Source organism: Etheostoma spectabile, chromosome 3 (genome assembly GCF_008692095.1).
Source record: "Etheostoma spectabile isolate EspeVRDwgs_2016 chromosome 3, UIUC_Espe_1.0, whole genome shotgun sequence".
Taxonomy (NCBI): domain Eukaryota; kingdom Metazoa; phylum Chordata; class Actinopteri; order Perciformes; family Percidae; genus Etheostoma; species Etheostoma spectabile.
Genome location: NC_045735.1, coordinates 30,313,223 through 30,330,644, shown reverse-complemented (window position 1 = coordinate 30,330,644; position 17,422 = coordinate 30,313,223). Strand labels below are relative to the sequence as shown.

The window sequence follows — 17,422 nt, the reverse complement described above, 5'->3', positions numbered from 1 at the left end:
CCGTAATTTACAAGTGGAGGAAAGAGCGGAAGACATAGAGAAGAAAAAAGAAGTAGAGAACAAAAGCAACATTGTATAGACTCTATAGAGTAAGTAAATGTCATAATATGCAACCATAACTTCTCTCCTCCCTTCACCCCTGTCTCTAATTGTGGTGCATGGTTACTTTATTTTATATGCACGTGTATGAAATCCTCTTCAAGTCCATTTCGTCATTGTTTAATCTTTCACACCACCTATCAGGACACAGCCAGCAGTGTGGGCAGGACATACCACTAGAATTGGAATAATAATCAGGTAAGGAATTAGGAAGGTCATGGAACAATGACCTTTTTTTTAACACTTTAGAAATATGTTATATATAATATATATACTACAAATACTATTGAAGCTCTGCTTTAGGGATTTCCTGATTTATTTGGCCTCCGGGCCTTTGACCACCAAGTCAGTTGTTTCTTGCTGTCACACCTTGTTCTTACCATTCATTAGCACAAACAGAAAAAATATTATCATTTCTGAAAGCATGGAATACCATTTTCTTCTAAATTAAATAAAATGACTAAACATAAATAAATATACCTATGAAATACATCCTGAAATCAATAAATAAATGGCACACACAGCATTCCTGTTAGCCCTGCTGCTCCTAGGTTGCTTCTCTGGGTGTTTTCACACCTGGAAGTCTAAACCAAGGTGCAGACCAAGCCTAATGTTTTTGTTACATTGTATACAATTGATCCGGTGAAGTTTTGGTTTCACACTGCAGTTATGCAACAAAGGTCTATCTGACAAAACTACGTCCGTCCGTCATCCCATTCGCGAGCTCCGTCTCCAGATACTTCTAATAATATTGGTTTGTTGTATCCTCTCTCTGTCTTAGAGTTTTATATACTGACTGCTGCTCTCCTCCACATTATGCTACATTTACGTGTGGGCGGCTGTTTTCATAAACGGACCTGTAGGTGGTAGTGTAACAAGACGCTCAAGTCCACGTTAGCCAATCAGAATCCTGGAAATAGCAACAACAGCAACTAATCCACTTCCTTTGCAACAATGAATACAACACATGCGGTTGCAATTATGAAGTAAAATGTAATGAACAAGAGTTTTCATACTCAATATAACTTTCTTTTTTTAACTTTTTAATTTTTTATGATCAGTGTGATTTTTTATTTTTTTGGTGCTTTTTAATTTTTTATTTCCACACCAGGTATGTGTGTGTGTGTGTGGTGTGTGTGTGGTGTGTGTGTGTGTGTTGTATGTGTGTGTGTGTGTGTGTGTGTGTGAGTAAGAAAGAGACACAGAGAGAGGGGGCCGGGGGCAGGGGGCGGGGGCAGCTGACAGTAAAAAAAAAAAAAAAATCTCTGTTGGCAGAGTTGCAACGGGAGTTGCATTTAAATCAAGCAGCATGTCTGAAACCCCACGAGCCCAGAACTCTACTGGTTACTATTAGTGGAGCAGATAAGTGCCATTTTTTAGGGTCATCGTTCACTTGTGGATACAAGCACCAAAATTGGTACAATTACTCGGTGGGTAGTGCTCTTTCAAAAAAGTACGTTAGCCATCGCAAAAAAACTTCATGCGAGCTGCGGCGGCCATTTTTTCCCCCGCCATAGCCAAATCATGTATATTTGCATGATATCTCCTGAACAAAACATTCAACTGCATAAAGGATGATGTCTACCCCTATGTTTTGATGGTCAATGATTACAATAACACCACACACAACATAAATGAAGGCCTCTAGACAGCTGTTGCGGCCATTTTAGATTCAGCCATAACCTAATTTTGTATTTTCCATCATATCTCTTGAACCATACAAGATAAATCACAAGAGGCGATATTTATCCCTATGTTGTGATGGTCAAGAATTACAATGAGACCATGTTCAACATCATAAAAATCAATAGTTAAAGTCCTTATATTGTTTTGGAAAGAACTTGAGGAAGAATCCAAACTTTATGAGTTTGAAAGAAACTGCATGAACTTCTTCCATCAGGAAAGTGCCTCTGTCAATTCTTTGAAGAAAAAGGTGGTGAAGGAGGATTGCCAGCTCTTCTCCAAACTGTTTATCTCATGCCAGAGCAGAAAGTCTGATCTCAAGGTGCTCTTTAGATACAGTGACTTGCGAAAGTATTCGGCCCCCTTGAACTTTTCAACCTTTTGACACATTTCAGGCTTCAAACATAAAGATATAAAAATTTTATTTTTTGTGAAGAATCACCAACAAGTGGGACACAATTGTGAAGTGGAACGAAATCTATTGGATATTTTAAACTTTTTTAGCAAATAAAAAACTGAAAAGTGGTGCGTGCAAAATTATTCGGCCCCCTTTCGTTAATACTTTGTAGAGCCACCTTTTGCTGCGATTACACTTTTTATGGATATCTTTGAGAAATTGCTTTCTTCTTGCCACTCTTCCATGAAGGACAGATTTTTGCAGTGTACGACTGATTGTTGTCCTATGGACAGACTCTCCCACCTCAGCTGTAGTTCTCTGCAGTTCATCCAGCAGGTTGGAACTGGAACCTGGTTCCAGTTGGGGTTCGGGAGGCAGACACCGTCTCCATATTTAAGAGTAGGCTTAAGACTTTCCTCTTTGATAAAGCTTATTGTTAGGGCATAAAATTGAATTTTGTTAGGGAGTGAGGAGCCGCAGCGTCCGCCTAACCCGGCCCACCTGCTTCTCGTCATAGTTGTCTGATTTATCTATCATATAATCAGGCAAATAATAAACTAAAGGGAGACTTGGCATACAGCACGATCCGGTTGGGGAGAGTTCTAGCCTGACCAGGCTCCTCTCTTTACCCTGTCTCTCTTGGTTATGCTTTGATAAAGCTTATAGTTAGGGCATAGAATTGAATATTAGGGAGTGAGGAGTCGCAGCGTCCGCCTAACCCGGCCCACCTGCTTCTCGTCATAGTTGTCAGATTTATCCATCATATAATCAAGCATATAATAAAACTAAAGGGAGACTTGGCATACAGTCCGATCCGGTTGGGGAGAGTTCTAGCCCGAAAAGGCTCTTTACCCTGTCTCTCTTGGTTTTGCTGTAATAGTTTTAGACAGCTGGGGACTTCCTTTGACACACTGAGTTCCTCTCTCCTCTATCTTCCTATCTTTTCATTTATGTGCATCCATGTCCCAGAAAAGCGTGTTACTAACCTAGCTCTGGGGAGTCATTCCCCGGAGTCCTTATGTTCTTTTTTCCCCAGCATGCTCCCTCGGATCAGGGATGCTCCAAAATCATGGTAGCAGCTGTCGCCATGGTCCCGCTACACGTTCTGCGGTGCCATGTTCATCTGCTACATTCTGCGGTGCCCAGCTACATCCTGCTGTGCCTTGTAATGCTGCACAGTGCCCTGCTATGCCATGAACTATTACAAAGAACTGCTACAAACTACTATTGCCACCTGCTCATCAGATAAACATTCATACACATTCACACTCCGATGCACAGCACCGGGGGCAACTCAGGGTTCAGTGTCTTGCCCAAGGACACTTCGACAATGACTGCAGGGGCGGGGATCGAACCACCAACCTTCCAATTGGCAGGCAACCGCTCTACCACTGAGCCACAGCCACCCCTAAGCCGCTAAAGCAGGTCAGGATGTCCTAGGGAGAGACAGTTGCAGGATGGGAGTGAAGGCCACATCTTATCTTTGGAGACAAGGAGAACAGGCACAAGGTTTAATGAGCTTTTGCCCTGAAATAAATAAAGAGGGTAAGACTTAGTGAGGAGGGTCAGACAACTCTGTGACTGTTGCATGCTGAGTTTCATGACTTGTCTCTGGAATATTCCATTGAATAAATGATCATTCATCAACATCTTAGTTTCTGAGTGTATTTATCTGGACCCTGAGACCACAGCAGGATTTGAGCTCCAACGTCCCTCGTGGATTTTGAGGTGTGTTTAGGATCATTATCCATTTGTAGAAGCCATCCTCTCTTCAACTTCAGCTTTTTCACAGATGGCAAACATCCAAAATTTGCTGAAATTTTATTGAATCCATTTTTCCTTCTACTCGTGAAATGTTCCCTGTGCCAATGGCTGCAATACACCCCCAAAGCATGATTGACAGTTGGACAGAGGTTCTTTTCATTAAATGATGTGCCGTTTTTTCTCCAAACGTACCTTTGCTCATTCTGGCCAAAAGGTTCTACTTTAACCTCATCATTCCACAGAACTTGGTCCCACAATGCATCAGGCTTGTCTATATGTTAATTTTCCTTCTTCCAACGCTGATTTTTATGGTGAGGACGAAGAAGACATTTTCTTCTGATGACTCCTCCATGAAGTTCATGTCTGTACGAGTATCTCTTTATAGTGGAATGGTGTAGCCCAACTCCAGTGTCTCCAGGTCTTCCTGGATGGATCAGGCAGTCTAACGTGGGTCTGGACTTGCCTTTCTCCCAATCCTGTGAGCTGTTCTGTCTGATATTTTTCTTGTTTTTTCTTGGTATTTTCTTCTGGCTTTAACTTCCACTGTTCCTGATGACGGCCACTTCTTAATTACATTCCCAACAGAGGAGAACGGCATCTGAAAACGCTTTGCTATCTTCTAGCCTTCTCCTGCTTTGGGAGCGTCACCTATTTTCAGTTTCAGTTTTCTAGACAACTGCTTAGAAGAAAACATAGTGCTGATTGTTGAGGAGGGGGGGGGGGGGGGTCAGATGAGTCTGGGCATTTAAAACCTTAAGATTGACATCACCTGGTCTTTCCAGATGATGATTGAGAACAATCCATGACGCTGACTAGTCTCAGCTTTCCAAAGTATGGCGCTAGAAACTCTGCTGGGGGCCAAAATTTTGCAGACGATGATAGAATTGCAGAAACTTTAACACCAAATGTGGTTATAGTGACCAAAGAGGATCAAGCTGTCAGCAACCACTCCATAAACCCAGATGATGTAAGTCCATGTAGTCATGAGGAAGCTCACACTAGGATCTTTATCCACGCCAAAAATGGCAGCAAAAACCTTATGGTCAAAACCAGCTACAAACGTTCTTGTTATAGCAGTCAGTGTTCTGCCAGTTCTTCGGGAACTTTGTGGCTTGCTTTTGGCCAAGGAATGAACCTTAGATGGATCATGACCTCTATCAATGTCTTGGAAGGGAGAAGAGCAGCAGTAGTCTTTTCTTTCATGCATTCACTGGCTGTGATGTTGTTTCAGCCTCCTGTGGCAAAGGGAAGAAGACTGCTTGGCAAACATGGAATATATTGGACAAAGCTTCTGAAATCTTCAGCCAGCTCAGCCACTATCCTCCAAGAATGAATGACGGCGACCTGAAGATTTTAGAAATGTTTGTGGTCATGATGTACAACAGATCCAGCGAAGCAGGAGGAGTAGATGAAGCCAGGTTGGACTTGTTTGCAAAAAAATAAAGGCCATATGAAGCCATTCCTCCTACTCAAGCAACATTGCCGAGTGTGTAAAGCATTCAGCCTACCAAACTGTATGCCAGCCAGAAGTCCTAAGTCCTTCTGAGTGGGGATGGACCAAGAAAGGTGCTTTATGGCAGATCTTCTGGACAGAGCTATCACCGATTGTAGAGAGCTGTCAGCAACTGACCAAATGGGGATGCAAAGCAGGATGCCGTGGAAGATGTAAATGCTATCACTTTGGTCTTAACTGTAGAGCAGCTGTAAGTGCCAGGACTAGCAATGTTGGCATACATACATTATAATAACCCACTTAAATACAATGAACACAGATACAATAATGTTAAGTGCCTCCAGAAAAGGAAATAACATAAAGCCTCCTGTTACTTTGACATGCTTTAATAAAACATTTTTTCTTGGAATTATGTCACGTTTCATGCATGTTTTTTCAAATCATTTACTCTACATACCACTATAGACTCTCAAAACACAAAATACATATGTATGTAACGTCCTTATAGTCAAAAACATAGGATTCAAAAGGTAAAAACCTTGAAATATGTCCCATTAGTAAAATTATGTGGGGAGATATGTGTTTTCCAATGCTGGAAATGGCGGCCGTTTTGAAAAATCAAGTGGCTAGCGTTATTTTTCAAATTATTGGCTCCAGAGGGGTAACCACACCAAATTTGGTGCTTGTATCCACTTGTGAACAATTTTCCCCCTTATCTGCCCCACTATATGTAAGGACTACAAACCGAAGTTAAAAACAAACCTAAAGCTCAAGAAACCCTAAACGTTAACGGAACAGATCCGCAGCCCCGACTGCCTGCCTGACGGAGCGGGAGCGCGAGAGCAAGCGAGAGAGAGAGAGAGAGAGAGAGAAAGAGAGAGAGAGAGAGAGGGAGAGAGGGAGCGCTTTTCTCCATGTTCTGTGTGTGTGTGTGAGCCTACTCGGATAATACTTGTACTCGGCAAAAGTGCTTTATCCGTACCGGATACTCGTTTCAGCCGGATACTCTGATCACCCCTAGTACAAACAAAGGAAAATGTCTTGGTTTGTCAAAATATCCATTTATGTGTGAACAAGGCCTCAAGTCTCGCTTTTGACCAAACCTGCTATCTGTTTGCTAGTTGTGTTTTTGCCTGTTTTGATTTGTGCTTCTTGTGCTTCAGTATTTTTGGAACCGGACTCCTGCTGTTGCTTCCAGACCTGACCACTACCGTTAGACTTCACCACAAACTCTATACTGGAAACTCTGACGGAACCACTCCTGCTCGGAAGCTTTGGACCTGTTTGCTAAAACCTGTTTAACTTTCACTCTGGCTCTGCGTTTTTGTCTGCATTTGGGTTCTGCTTGTGTTTTGAATGTAACCATTCAAAAAAACATGCTCTGGTTTATTGGCATTTCTTTAAATCAATCACAATCGTCATGGGCTGTTCTACGCGCAAAGCGGAGCCACGGTGCCGCTGCAAAACAGCCTCGGGAAGGAACTTGTTTTGGTGGAACATGTGTACGTTCAAAAGCTGTTCTAGTCGTGCAACAGAAAACTCAGATTTGACAAATAGTCTGAATTTAACCTGCAGAGATGTGAGGAGCAGTTAACCCCAGTTCTCAGAAATCCCAAAAAATTCCAACACAAAGGAAGCCAAGGTACCGGACATCCAGCCCAGAAGAGTGAAATCCGGCAGATATTGCGGCAAAAACAGAGCAAACCCAGAAGTGGAACGTTGTGGATGTAGACAACTGCATTAACGACTCCTTCTGATTGCTTGTGCCTCTGAATGAAAGGCCGTCCATTGACTCCTTGATTATACAAGTTACCAAACATAGGCTGACACACATTGTATCTGGGACATTTAAGGCTTTTTTCAGGTCTGGTCCCCAGGTTGATACCACAAGCAGTCAAACAATGATTCCCCTATATGGTTATGTGGCGCTTTTAGGTACATCAACTTGCCATGCCATCTTAACTCTGTGACAGCTTCTCTTGTTTATTCCCTCATCACTGACAATTTGTGTAAATATAAGCTACTAATGTCCACTTCTGCAGAGAGTGGTCCAGCATATACATGGTTCCTCTGCACTAGCACTAGATTAAAATGTACAATATGTAGCCTCCATCATCTATTCTTATTTTTCAATCATACATTCATTTATTTAAGTATTAGGTTGTTTCCATTATAGTATTCACATCCATGTAAACTAACCACAGAGCTATTTATCATCTCTTAACATAACTAATTCACTGTCATATATTTGGAGTCTGACTTAAAGGTCCACTAGGTGGTAGTAGCAGACTGAGCCTTTAACCCTTTGTGTTGTCTTTGGGTCAAATTGACCCGTATTCCTATGTCAATGTTCTTTTTAAAATTCAAAATAACATGATTGATTCCACACAACGCTCTTCGGCAAGTACAAATCTCTACTTTCATTAATTTTGGGGTGTCTTATTCATTTTTATATTATCTGAAAAAAAACATTGAAGTGGTTTTGAAATAGTATTGAGGAAAAGTTCCAAAATACATTCTTTTAATTTTAGTCTAAATAATTCCTAATTTCTGCTTGTCTAACTCAAACGTTAGGTATAATTTCGTTTAAATGAGGTTTATTGACCATAAATTCCAAAAATAACTGTAAAACTAAAGTTAATAAGTTAGTGTTACATAGTGTTGATTGAACACATCAAAAAGTGACAAAAATTGAAAAAAGAGTCAAAATTTTTGAAAAAAGGGACAACAACCTAAAAAAAAGTTAAAACATCGATAAAAAGCGTCAACAAAAGCGTTAATTTTCAATTTTGACAAGAAGACAATACAAGGGTTAAGTTAGTATTTGGATTTAGATTACAGTACCTGGGGGGGACCCCTTACATTTGTGAGTTCAGTAGCAGATATGAACGCTATGCATGCTAGACATACTGTATTACCTCACTGAATCTTTTTTGTTGCTCAGTTAATCCCTTATCAAAGTTACATGCAGCTTTTATTGTCTGGCTGGCAGTTTATAACTGCCAGCCACATAACACTTTTACATTATATTAGATTGTATTCAACATTATTGTCATTGCAGGGAGTACAGGTACTGAGACAATCTAATGCAGTTTAGCATTGACCAGACATGGAAAAGCAGTTTCTGTATGTTGAGGATATACCAGCCTGAAAGTCTAGATATGTCTGCTCATGTTTCTTTTGCTCTTGCAGATATTTCTGGTCCCCCTACCACTAAAACAGATGAGAACCTGGACAAACCAAATTCAACTTTTTACCCCACATGGGGCAGGTTTAGGACAATGACAGACAATGACTTCTGGGGCTCCAGGCCGGAACGTTTTATCTAAGGCCCCAAATCTTTTAGGTTTTTAAAATACCTTCAGCTCTCCTACTACTTTTACTATGCAAGCATTGATTGGGGTCATTAATTTGCAGTTAGAGCAGCCCCGATTGTTATTGCATTTCAATTAAAATGTAGCAGATTTGTCAGCTAAACATTCATTCTGTGAACTCTACTACAACATATAGGTTTAAAATAGAGGTTTCACGATTGATAATTTATTAAGTTTAAGATTACTTAGTTTACCCCTATTTCCTAACTTATGTAAGTTATTTAACAAGGCAATTATCCAAAAGTTCCCTTTTGACCAGCCTTTTAAATTATTTTATGACCAGTGAAGTCAGTGCCACTGGTCTAAAGTCTATTAGCCACCGGGACTCAATGGACTCTTTCTTAACTTTGAAACCCTGCTCAAGAGACATCTTAAATATGCAATAGAACACCTCACAGAGCTGTTCTGAACAATGTTTAAATCTTCCTGTGATATAAACTGCATTGGGCTCTCATTTGTCTTAATTGTCTGAAATTATCCCATATCATCATGAACATCAAACATCTGGTTTGACTATGTGGAAGGGGAAGAATCGTTGCACATTTCTTTAAGTTGAATATTGAAGTCATGGGTATCAAATTTTAAGTAAAAAGTGCAGCTAGGTCTTTGTTTCTATTAAAGCCTGCAATACTCATAGGCTTGTTTTCAATTTTATGCTGGCCTGTCATTTCCGTACCACACTGTGTGCTTTTGGCATGGCTTAATTTTACATCCAGACTACAGTACTTTTTCAAATTTAGATATACCATGTAATGCTAAATATTCAGTGCCTGTTGCTTGGAGTAATACTTGTAATATGGAATTGTTTTCATGATGGTTTGCCCAAAAATGCAGTGAACCATTCTCAAAGGTAAACACTGATTATTTGCAGTTAAGTCAGATTACAGAGCAGCTATTTTTAAATATATCATAGTGAAACCATAAGTCTTGTGACCACCGGGAAAGTGCGTCTTGTCTCTGATGTGCAGAAAGCTGACGTACAGTTGAATTAAGTTTTTTTTTCTGGAAATCTATATAAACCAGTGAAAGCACATTCTGTTCATGCAGACAGTTCAGAGATGGAGATCTCCGCTTTCCTTATTGGCCTGAGCTTATCGTGGTTTATGTGTAAGCCTTACTCAGCTCTTGCCTTATATGATTCTGAGGATGATGTTAAACAAAAGGCTGGGCTTACAGAGGATAGTGAGACTTCATCTGTGAAATGTAAGCTCCAGGGTACCATTCGTCTCCCTGCGTTCTCAATGGATGGTGACTATGTCATTGGTGGTGTTTTTGCCATACACCAATACATGCACACAGTGAAGCACAACTACACCACCATGCCTGAGCCACTGATATGCTCAGGAAGGTTAGTAAGAGGGAGAAGTGGGGGATATAAATGTTTTGCTTTGTATAATGTGCTTATGATCATGTTGCAAAGCTTTTTTTTGTACTGTATTATTGGGAACTTTAAAACAATATTATTTCACATTAGGTGCAATTTTTTTTATTTGGCCATTTAAACGGCAGGCATTATATTCACAAAAATAGTTAATGTGTAAATTTATAGTATATAGTATGTATAGTATTGACTTTAGATTTAGCTGACTACTGTGAATTGCTACTGCTAACATTCCTGTGCATTTTCAAATTATGTGTTTTGATATTAGGTAACTCTTTAATGTATAGCCTACTATATTTGGTTCACAGATGTGCAGCTATCAGTTATTGTCCATAACTATGAATTTCCGTTCTTCTTTATTGTGTGTCTTCTGTAAAATTGTGAATTGCCCTCACCATATGTAAGTTTATGAGTGTCTGTATGCAGTGTTATACCCCGTGAACTGCGCTTCTCACGTGCAATGATCTTCGCCATCGAGGAGATAAACAACAGCACGGAGCTGCTGCCAGGAATCAAACTCGGTTATCAGATCTACGACTCGTGCGCCTCGGTGCCCGTGACGGTGCATGTGGCATTCCAGCTTTCAAATAGCCTGGACCCGGTGTTTTACACTGGTGACAATTGCTCACAATCTGATATGGTGATGGCTGTCGTTGGTGAGTCTGCGTCCTCGCCATCCATCGGCATGTCACGCATTATCGGGTCATTTAACATCCCTCAAGTAAATATTTTGAATTAGTGGCAAACTATGTTTTTAATATTGACCAGTGCTTATTTTATGTACAGTATGTCTTGTGAAATAATTTGCTTCAGGGAATTTGCTTTCCCTTCAGGTGAGCCACTTTGCAACTTGTGCATGTCTGTCCAATAAGCAGCAGTACCCAAATTTCTTCAGAACCATCCCTAGTGATCAGTTCCAGGCTGACGCGCTGGCCAAGCTGGTAAAACACTTTGGCTGGACTTGGATAGGTGCTGTCCGGTCAGATTCAGACTATGGCAATAATGGTATGGCGTCTTTCCTGGACGCAGCACGCAAAGAGGGGATCTGTGTGGAATACTCTGAATTGTTCGATGGGAACCACCCACGCAGCTGGATCCAGAGAGTAGCTGACGTTATCCGCAGGTTGGTTCTGTACACAAAACCACAACAATGTTTAATCAAATATAAGATGGAGGATGTTTTATTATTGTAGCATCAAATTACAAATGTATTTTTCTCAGCATGATTATTACTCTCATATTTATCACTGATATTGGTATGACAAACTATCTTGATGCATTTTTAAAAACCTTAATTTAATGTTTACAGTGATGTTAAAAAATGCACTATAATTTCTCTGCAGGTCAACAGCTAAGGTTGTTGTGGCATTTACATCCCCTGCAGACATTAGGATATTGCTGAAAGAGCTGTCACTTGAGCCTTTTCCACCTCGCCAGTGGATAGGCAGTGAAGCCTGGGTAACAGACCCAGACATGCTGAGGTTCAGCTTCTGTTCTGGAGCCATCGGATTTGGCATTCAGAAATCTGTCATCCCAGGTCTGAGAGACTTCTTGCTGGATCTCTCTCCTTCTAAAGTGGCTGCCTCTCCAGTGCTTACTGAGTTCTGGGAGGATGCATTCAACTGCAGGCTGGGAAAAAGTGAGACATTTAAGCTGATTTTTAATATAGGACAGATTCTCACAGTTGTGTGGTCGTTGTGATGTGTTGTTTTGTATTGTCTGTCTGAGTGGAGGTTATTGTCGAAGAAAGGCATGAGGTGCATCTCTGTAAATATTTGTTCTACATGATATGATGATCATTCAGGCACTCGGCTGTCTCGGAGATCTTTCTTATTATCTTTGCTGCAGTGGTTTCACGACAAGCCCTGAATACAAGCCCAAAATAGCTATAAAGACAATTTCCAGGCCACCAAGCTAAATACATTAACACTGTTAACATGATAAATAAATACATTACTTGCCAGCATGTATCCGTTGCGTGTAAAAGTATGTATGTAATTCTATTTAGGCTGTCATAGTGATGGTGAGTTCAGATTATTTATTTAGTTTGAAACACGTCCACAGGTCAAGTCAGCAACCCAGTCTCACGGTATTTCGTGCAATGGTCACGTCATTTTATCCATGGAATCCAGTGCAATTGTACGTTTTGTACGGATTGTGGTTGTGATTCTCACTCATGGTCTGATGACAGATTCGTGTTTATGGGAGCTGGTATACGTAAAAAAGTGCTGACAAAGCAACAATTTAACAATAAATAAAGACAAAAGTGCTTTGAAATGTAATGAAACATTTGCATGTTTTATAAATAAATCACAACAATATAGATATGAGTTTTTGCAGGGCATGTTTTGCAGGTTAACAAACAAAAAAAATATCTGTTTGTTTTTAGATTTAGCCACAGACGAGAGAGTGTGTGATGGAACAGAAAACATAAAGACGCTCCAGAGCCCGTACACTGACACATCTCAGCTCCGGATCACTAACATGGTATACAAGGCTGTTTATGCAATAACTCATGCCATTCATAAAGCAGTGTGTCAGGAAACAAATTCTACAACTCAGTGTGACAAATTCAACAGGATAGAGTCCAAAGAGGTCAGTGGAAAAAATATGTGAAAATTCTAATGCTATTTTTTGCTATAATGCACTTTTTATTAAATGGGTATTCATTCAATTTCATTTTATTTATTTTCTTGTTCCTTTACTTTATCCTCACAGGTTCTTACTCAGCTGAAGGAAGTACATTTTTCCCAAAATGGTTATGATGTGTCATTTGATGCCAACGGGGATCCTGTGGCCAGATATGAGCTGATTAACTGGCAAAAAAGTGAGAGTGGCAGTATTGAGTTGGTGACAGTAGGGCAATACGATGCATCACTGCCGGTGGGCCAGAAGTTCCAAATCAACAGGAACATTAACTGGGTTGATGATAGCACACAAGTAAGGAACACAAAAGCAATAATTTAACATGTCAAATTTTAAAATCTTGAAATCTCTATCACATTGAGACTATTTCCCCACTGTTACAGAGGTCAGATACATGGATACATCTTTAAGACACAGTGGCTTGCCCGGACACCCCTTACGATTATCTATTAAGCACCTGTGCATTTTGTTTGATTTTTACCTGAGTCAGCGTGCGTGAGAGCATTCTGCGTTATTTCTTAAAGATAGAGAACAAAAGGGTGTCACAGCAGTAAATCCAAACAGAGAGAACAACCTTTCCTGTACAGTAGCTTATAACCTGACTGCATGCATCCTCCTTGGATTGCTCTTTCCCTTGATCCGTGGCTGTTTCTGGTGGTCTTCCAGTTATGGCGGCTTTGTGTCTCCTTTTTCTGGCGTAGCCTAGACGTTGAAGTTATATAGCATATTGTTGGTGTTGTCAGCTAACGTGCCCATTGTCGGCTAAATCTTTGTTACCTGGCTGGCCAGGTGCTGGAAAGTTCTGAGGGTTACAGCCTTGTGGGAGAGCTTCTCATGGCTTTTTCATACCTTTCCTCCTTTATTAAGGAATGAGCAGAAGCTGCAGGCAGAGCCTTGGCATCCTTTTGGTTTACAAGGCGCCATCTGTGGATGTCTCAGTCTCAACAAGTGGAATAGGACTGTTGATTTAAACTGCCAGAGAAATCTTCAGCTATGTTTGGATTGAATGTACGTAAGCTGTTGCAGCAGGCACAGGAAAGTAACCACTTTGTGCATGATATTTGAGGTAGGAAGACTGCTCAGTTGTTCATTTGCTTCAAACTCAGTCATCTGAGCAGGCGTTTGTCAAAGCCAAGACTGTCAACTGGGTGGTGGACACTGTTCAGCAGGCATAGGTAGTTTTTGGTGTGCCTGTCCTGTCTGTGTTCTGGATGCACTTAACCTGGGGCATTGCGAGTGCTGGGTTGTTTCATCAATAAATGACTAAGCCTTGTGGGCTACATGATCATTTCACTGGTTTCCTATCTCCCTGGTCAGCTTAGTGGGTTACAGGCAAACCAAAGTAGTCACTCCAGTCTTAGGTTTGGCCTTGCATCTTGCGTTTGCTCCTCTCACACTCTGCAAAAACCCTGCCTCCACCCTCAGAGTATCTCCTACAACATGGAGGGAGACAATAAATTCAATTCAATTTTATTCAATTTTATTTATAGTATCAATTCATAACAAGAGTTATCTCGAGACACTTTACAGATAGAGTAGGTCCCAACAGTTCTAGTAGTTTCCTCCAGAGCAAGCAACAGTGCAACAGTGGCGAGGAAAAACTTCCTTTTAGGCAGAAACCTCGGACAGACCCAGGCTCTTGGTAGGCGGCGTCTGACGGGCCGGTTGGGGTTAGAATAAGAGTGGAAATAACAAAAATAGAAAAAATAGTAGTTTGTAGCAGTTCTTTGTAATAGTTCATGGCATAGCGGGTCACTGTGGGCACTACAAGGCACAGCAGGATGTAGCTGTGCACCGCAGAGTGTAGCAAGATGAACATGGCATCGCAGAACGTGGAGCGGGACCATGGCGACACCTGCCACCACGATCCTGGAGCCTCTCCAGTCCGAGGGAACATGCTGGGGAAAAAAGAACAAAAGGACTCCGGGGAGTGACTCCCCGGAGCTAGGTTAGCAACAACATTTCTAGGACATGGATGCACATAAATGGGAAGATAGAAAGATAGAGGAGCTCAGTGTGTCAAAGGAAGACAGGAAGGTCAGGAGGGTCAAGTGTGGGATAGGATACAAACCCTGGTTAGGGTAGGGGGAGAAACAGTTGGGGTTAGGGTCAGAAGGTCAAAGTGGGGGATGGGATACAAACCCTGGTTAGGTAGGGGAGAAACAGTTAGGGTCAAGAAGGTCAAAGTGGGGGATGGATACAAACCCTGGTTAGGGTAGGGGGAGAAACAGTTGGGGTTAGGGTCAAGAAGGTCAAAGTGGGGGATGGGATACAAACCCTGGTTAGGGTAGGGGGAGAAACAGTTAGGGTCAAGAAGGTCAAAGTGGGGGATGGGATACAAACCCTGGTTAGGGTAGGGGGAGAAACAGTTGGGTTTAGGGTCAGGAAGGTCAGAGTGGGGGATGGGATAAAAACCCTGGTTAGGGTCGACAACTAAGACGAGAAGCAGGTGGGCCGGGTTAGGCGGACACTGCGACTCCTCACTCCCTTACAACATTCAATTCTATGTCCTAACCATAAGCTTTATCAAAAAGGAAAGTCTTAAGCCTACTCTTAAATGTGGAGACAGTGTCTACCTCCTGAACCCAAACTGGAACCTGGTTCCACAGGAGAGGAGCCTGATAGCTGAAGGCTCTGGCTCCCATTCTACTTTTAGAGACTCTAGGAACCACAAGTAACCCTGCATTCTGGGAGCATAGTTCTCTTGTAGGGTTGTAAGGTACTATGAGCTCATTAAGATAAGATGGTGCCTGACACTGAAGAGCTTTGTAGGTGAGAAGAAGGATTTTAAATTCTATTCTAGATTTCACAGGAAGCCAATGCAGAGAAGCTAAAACAGGAGAGATGTGGTCTTTTTTCCTGGTTCCTGTCAGAACACCTGCTGCAGCATTCTGGATCAGCTGAAGAGTCTTTATGGATTTTTTCGAGCAGCCTGATAACAAAGAATTGCAGTAATCCAACCTAGAAGTAACAAATGCACTAGTTTTTGGACTAGTTTTTCTGCATCATTTTTAGACAGGATATTCCTGATTTTTGCAATATTACGTAGGTGAAAAAAGGCGATCCTTGAAATTTGCTTTATGTGGACATTAAAGGACATGTCCTGATAAAAGATAACTCCAAGATTCCTTACAGTGGGGCTGGAGGCCAGGGTGATGCCATCCAGAGTAACTATATTTTTGGATAATGCGTCACAAAGGTGCTTGGGTTCGAGAGCAACAACTTCAGTTTTATCTGAGTTTAACATTAGAAAATTACAGGTCATCCAGGTTTTAATATCCTGAAGGCACGTTTGAAGTTTAGCTAACTGATTAGTTTCATCCGGCTTGATTGATAGATATAACTGAGTATCATCTGCATAACAATGAAAGTTTATGGAGTGTTTCCTAATAATACTGCCTAAAAGAAGCATATATAAAGTGAACAGGATTGGACCGAGCACAGATCCTTGTGGGACTCCGTGACTAACCTTGGCGTGCATAGAGGATTCATCGTTAACATGAACAAACTGAGATCGATCTGATAAATAAGACTTAAACCAGCTTAGAGCAGTCCCTTTAATGCCAATTAAATGTTCCAATCTCTGTAATAAGATATAATGGTCAATGGTATCAAATGCAGCGCTAAGATCTAATAACACAAGTACAGAGATAAGTCCTTTGTCTGAAGCAATTAGGAGGTCATTAGTAATTTTCACAAGTGCTGTCTCTGTACTATGATTAACTCTAAATCCTGACTGAAAATCCTCAAATAAGCTGTTGCTATGCAGAAAGTCACACAGCTGTTTGGCGACTGCTTTCTCAAGAATCTTAGAGAGAAATGGAAGGTTGGATATAGGTCTATAGTTGGCTAAAACATCTGGATCAAGGTTTGGCTTTTTCAGAAGAGGTTTAATTACAGCAACTTTAAAGTGCTGTGGTACATAGCCTGTTAATAAAGACAAATTGGTTATATTCAGTAGCGAAGTGTTGACTAACGGTAAAACTTCTTTAAGTAGCCTAGTCGGGATGGGATCTAAGAGGCAGGTTGATGGCTTAGATGAAGAAATAATTGAATTAAATTGATAAAGATCAAGTGAAGCAAAGCAGTCAAAACATGTATCTGGTTTTACAGCTGTTTCTAAGGTTCCTGAGTTTAGAGATAAGTCAGTTAAAGGCAGGTCTTGGTGAATTTTGCTTCTAATAGTTATAATTTTATCATTGAAGAACCTCTACAATAGCAGACATTTAGTCTGTGTATCACTTGTTGTTTCACCCACTAGGCTTGGTAAGAACTGTCTCCTCTGGTAAAGTGTACCGGTGGAGAAATAGTCTCAATACAACAAAGAAAGCTTGGTTACGTTGTAACCTTGGTTCTCTGAGTAAAGAGACTATCTCTCCAGCTTTTAGGCTGCTCAGAGATGGTTCCGATTAGATTATCATTGAATCCAACTTGAACAGGTGCATTATTGGCCGGGGTGTCTTAAAGAATTATCCATGTATGTACCAACAGTGGATTGTTCCCCGCAAATATTGAATATGTGACATGGGAGAGATCTGACTGAGAGAACCAAGGTGACAATGTAACCTTGTAATGGTCACCCATACTATCTTCATGTGCAGCTTTTTCTTTATGTGATGGGGAAC

The 17,422-nt window shown here is 41.0% G+C and overlaps 1 protein-coding gene across 1 annotated transcript in view; it reads left to right on the top strand.

Moving 5' to 3' along the window:
- The first annotated feature begins 9,972 nt into the window (after positions 1-9,972).
- LOC116682952 (extracellular calcium-sensing receptor-like) overlaps positions 9,973-17,422 on the top strand; it is a 10,276-nt gene continuing 2,826 nt past the window's right edge. Inside the window, 6 exon segments of the mRNA XM_032509809.1 lie at positions 9,973-10,118; positions 10,578-10,872; positions 10,985-11,274; positions 11,495-11,790; positions 12,541-12,746; positions 12,870-13,091. Of these exon segments, the coding sequence (XP_032365700.1) occupies positions 10,012-10,118; positions 10,578-10,872; positions 10,985-11,274; positions 11,495-11,790; positions 12,541-12,746; positions 12,870-13,091 (1,416 nt within the window). The 5' untranslated portion in view covers positions 9,973-10,011.